Below are 4,893 nucleotides of genomic sequence, written 5' to 3' on the forward strand. Positions count from 1 at the left end.
CTGATCATTTATGTATACATTTGTCTATATCTATCTCGATTCGTTTTGGCTGTTACAAACAACCGTTATGTGAACAAAATTAATATACCCTTGTGCACAAGTGCGCTCGGGTATAAAAATATGCATTCAAAAATATTTGCAAACCACTTACGTTATCCACCGAGGTGATATTGAAGAATCGATCCACCANTCAAAAATATTTCCAAACCACTTACGTTATCCACCGAGGTGATATTGAAGAATCGATCCACCATTCGCGCATGTGAAAATTGAAAACCGACTACACAAGCGGGTGCCTCCTTACCACCGTCACGTGGGAATATCGCATGTGAAGCAGTTATCATCAGTTCACTATCCTCCACCGGATCGCTGGCATGTTTGACCATATAAACAAAGCTCTCGGTGCGTTCCTGATGATGCTGCAAAATGGCGCTTTTGTACCAGGTCTCATCAATCGCCGTGGTATGATAGTCGCCAAACTCGCGATCATTTTCCACTTCCACTTCGCCGTAGATGAACTGCCAACGCGTTAAGCCACTCATAGTGGCGACGAAGCGTAAAGTAGCACCAAAACTTTGAATCAAATTGCGTTCTTCCTCGTTGGCGAATTTCCACTGGCCGTAACTGGAGTTTGTAACTTTCGCATCGAAGATGAGCAGATGCACGAGTTCCTTGTTGCAATAGTAGGCATCTTCGTTGAGTGTTATTCGACCACAATTTACTGAAATATGCGAAGTGTGCGAAGAAATACTTTGTAGTTAAGAGTTATTTCATTTATCTGTCCACTCACTTTCTTCATTGTCATCCCGATCAGATTCGTCCTCCTCGTACTGCTCGGACCATTTCCAATCGTCTTGCATCATTTTGGCAAGAAAGTGACGCAATTCCTCTTCCGGTGTTTTGAACTCGTGCCCCTCCAGGTAGTGATACTTACAAAAAACCCTAATCAGAGAAAGTTTTACCTTACAACTTACATATGAATACATTTTTTTATACTCAACTTACCAACTAGGATGCACCTTCCAGTTGTCCCCCGCAAAGTAGTCCGAAATATTAACTTTCATATGCTTGTTCTTCAACACTTCCTCGCCTACCTTAATCCATGTCTTACCATACTCACTCGGCAGTACGATGCCCAGCGAAAATGGTGTGTTCGGCAGCGGTGCAAAGAAGTAATCCTGCTTCTCTTCAGACACTCGACGCATATTGTCATAATGAAACTTGACGCTTATGTCCTTAAATTCACCGGATTGGTATTGCACCATAGCGTTACGCAGTAGAAGTATAGATTCACCCGCCTGACGTGGCTCCAAGTCTTCGTATAGATGTTCCACTTCGGTGAAATCTATGCTGTTGTAATTTGGATTGAACTTGCCGGTTTTCTAGAGAATATTGGTTAATAAGTGAGATTTTCTTTATCGGAAGACGAGGATTTAACTTACCGAAATCGGACGTAAGTCGGGATGGAGTAGCATGTAACCATTGTTGGAGACCACAAATGAATAACCATTTACGCCCAACTGTAATGAACAGAATAATTACCGCGTTAATAGCGTCGGTCCCTTGCCAGAACAATAACTCGAACACTTTTTCCAAGAAAATCCCGTATAATAACGGATAATCCTTGTATTTAGCAGGGATATATCTAACTTTCAGTACAAGCTTCATTTCAACTACGACGCGGTGTCTGTCTAAAAGTATCCGCTAAAGAAAAGGAACTTTAAAACTTGTCCAAGGTTTAGCGAGTTATTCGGATATAAGGATTGTAGCATTGATATGTTTTTGAGTCTTCCTTCACATCCTTGCCTCGGGCTGGGGTCTGATGGGATAATCGTTAAAAAGATTACGATACCCAACAACGGCTCAGACGAATAGCTTCAATATTCACAATCTTGTGTGTGAGGTACCAGAATAGGCAGATCGTAGAGTATGGAGCTTTTTATGATCCTATAACGGATCTCAATAGTAAGATCAAATTCGACTTTGGAGGGCGCCTTATTCTGAGCAAGCACCACTGTTATATTTACTCAGTATCAGNAGTACTAGTTATAGGGCTCGGAGTTCAGTGAAGTGTTAGGAATGTTAAACCATAAGTAGATGGAATGGATGGAAAGCCTGCCCATGCTATCAAGAGAAGGCCAATTCTGATATCCGCGAATTGTCAAAGTTAGATATAAAGCACAGTCCCAGATCCTAAGATGGTGGTTTTTCACAGCACAGCCATGACAGCGACAAGTTCCAAAGTTCCAAAACAGAGTAGAGAAAGCATCCCAGAATTTGATGTCGAAACGGAGAAAGTTCTGAACTATGTAGGACTATCAGGGTGGGCTACCCAAAGCACGGTCAGAATAGGCAGATCGTAGAGTATGGAGCTTTTTATGATCCTATAACGGATCTCAATAGTAAGATCAAATTCGACTTTGGAGCAAATATTTTTTACAAGATCTGTCCAGGGCGCCTTATTCTGAGCAAGCACCACTGTTATATTTACTCAGTATCAGTTCATAGTTCTCTACCGACATTTATCTGCAGTGCTACTTACTTGCGTTTCTTGGGCTTTTTAAGTATTGAGAGCTTATTGGGCTTAAGAAAAGACTTTGAAAAGGATATTTCAGGTTTCCTATTACCTTATAAGGCAGCGTCAATTTGTCGATATCCTCCACCGGCACATCCGTGCCTGCTACTCCCAGCAAACGTGCGCGCCTCGTGGAGTTTTCTTCACGATAAGAACGATCAAAGGCTGGCACGCCCACAGCGATCATAAGACGTGTGCCAGTATCGTTTTCGCGCGGTTCGTACTGCAATTAAAAATCAACACANGCGATAAGAACGATCAAAGGCCGGCACGCCCACAGCGATCATAAGACGTGTGCCAGTATCGTTTTCGCGCGGTTCGTACTGCAATTAAAAATCAATACAATTAGAGATCAACTTGCATGCGCTTTCTAACGCCCTCCTACCGTTCGATCCGTAAACGAGTGCGTCCATGTCGGTGGGTGTNACGATAAGAACGATCAAAGGCTGGCACGCCCACAGCGATCATAAGACGTGTGCCAGTATCGTTTTCGCGCGGTTCGTACTGCAATTAAAAATCAACACAATTAGAGATCAAGTTGCATGCGCTTTCTAAAGCCCTCCTACCGTTCGATCCGTAAACGAGTGCGTCCATGTCGGTGGGTGTTCCTCATTTTGCAGCACCAGCGGCGTAGCTATCACATCTACATACTTCAGCACCTCCTCGTGCACCTCATCCAGTGTTTGTACATGCGAATAGTAGCCGCGATTCAGGCATGCCATCCATTGTATCTCACGCACTTTGGTCACCTCCTTCCCCAGCAGATAGGTGAAGATGCGTATATTCATATTCATTGTGCCATTCTCGCCATCGCCCCAGTTGTATTTTTCAAAAATTTCGGTGGTATTGCCAGCAACGCCATCGGTGACGACCATGATGGCTTGATTGCAGGTGGAGGTTTCGTTGCAGCGGCGTTGAATGTAGTACTACGTTTGCCAGAGTTAAATTAGAAATTATTTTTGCTTGCACACGACTTCACCGCGCTTACCTTTTTCAACAGTTGAAAAGCTTTCTCATACGCCAGTGATAGATTCGCATAACCCTCCGGTTCTATGTCCTCAATAGCATCATTAAATACGTTAATATTCTCTGGCGTCGCTTGTACCAGGGCATCTTTGAAGCACGGAATTATGTCATCGACGGTTGCTGAGTAGTTGAAAATCGTAAAAAAATCATTATTCGAGAAAGTATCCAAAATGCTGCGTATCGTAAATTTGGCAACATGATTGCGGAAACCGGTCATCGAGCCAGAATTGTCCAATAGTATGACAATATCCTTGGAGCAGGTGGCAGTTTCAATATACCACGAACGTTTGCGGCAATCATAGGTGTCGGCATTTTCACGATTGCCAATCTTCTGCCATTGTAGGCCGGGGTAGTGCCGCAATATGCCAGTATCGGAGCCGAAATATTGCCACGACAACGCTGGATCCGATTGATAGTTTTGCCTGAAGACCTCATCCAGCGTTTCAGACCACATAATTGTTTTGAGCACATCGCGGCCTGCAGGTAGAGTGGAAAATTAAAAATGAGTTCTTCAATTGAAAGCTTAAGCTCCAAATGCAACTTACTGCCATCAAATATATTCGAGGGTACATGGACGGAACTATGCTCTGTATCCACAGATATATTATAAAAGTGCGTATCTGGATTCAGTGTGAAATTCAAGTACCACCGATCGTACATTTCCATACTTTCTAGCAAATCTTCTGCTCGCTTGCCTTCAAACATCGAAAACTTGCTGGAGTAGTATTGAAAGGTCTGCTCCGCTGCTGTGTAATTAAATTCGAATTCTTCGTTGACCGCTTCGGCTTTCTGTTGAATACAACGTACAGCGTCCATTTTACGTGACAACATACGCCCCACGTTCGCTGTGATGGACTTAATGAGTTCGGTGCCATTTTTTAACTCGACGCGGGCATTGTATTCCTTGTATTTCTGTAGGAAAAAATATTTCGAAATGACAAAGAGGCAATTGAGGTCTGCTTTTGTTACTCAGTGTTGTTTCGTACTTACAGCCTTAATCTCCTGAGATTTGGTCATACGCTGCGCTAATTCCCACAACTCATCACCAAACTGCATTGCCCATTTTCCGACGCTAGAAAAAGGATTGTGTTAAATGAGTTAAGTAGTATGTTAAAGAACATTTATGAAAAGTAACAGTAATTATAACATGGTCACAATTGTTATTGGGGGCTAGCTAATTACCTTAATTTGATATCTTGAAACTGAATAAGACATACATACATACATATGTATATCTGGGTTTAAAAGTCAAGTTCACTAATAAATGTAATGATCAAATCAAAAACTAAGCG

At 42.6% G+C, this 4,893-nt stretch overlaps 1 protein-coding gene across 1 annotated transcript in view; it reads right to left on the reverse strand.

Annotated features, from left to right (window-relative positions):
* Ca-Ma2d (Ca[2+] channel Muscle-specific alpha2/delta subunit) overlaps positions 1-4,893 on the reverse strand; it is a 28,448-nt gene that overhangs the window by 7,396 nt on the left and 16,159 nt on the right. The window contains exons 2-10 of the mRNA XM_017621668.1: positions 4,592-4,673; positions 4,147-4,513; positions 3,564-4,078; positions 3,142-3,501; positions 2,628-2,798; positions 1,443-1,520; positions 1,006-1,382; positions 791-942; positions 209-721 (exon numbers count right to left, since the gene is read on the reverse strand). Coding sequence (XP_017477157.1) covers positions 209-721; positions 791-942; positions 1,006-1,382; positions 1,443-1,520; positions 2,628-2,798; positions 3,142-3,501; positions 3,564-4,078; positions 4,147-4,513; positions 4,592-4,673 — 2,615 coding nt within the window. The remainder of the gene's footprint in view (positions 1-208; positions 722-790; positions 943-1,005; positions 1,383-1,442; positions 1,521-2,627; positions 2,799-3,141; positions 3,502-3,563; positions 4,079-4,146; positions 4,514-4,591; positions 4,674-4,893) is intronic.

This window comes from Rhagoletis zephyria, unplaced genomic scaffold, assembly GCF_001687245.7.
Source record: "Rhagoletis zephyria isolate East Lansing unplaced genomic scaffold, Rhagoletis_zephyria_1.1 Rzeph_scaffold_02542, whole genome shotgun sequence".
In the NCBI taxonomy this organism is placed as follows: domain Eukaryota; kingdom Metazoa; phylum Arthropoda; class Insecta; order Diptera; family Tephritidae; genus Rhagoletis; species Rhagoletis zephyria.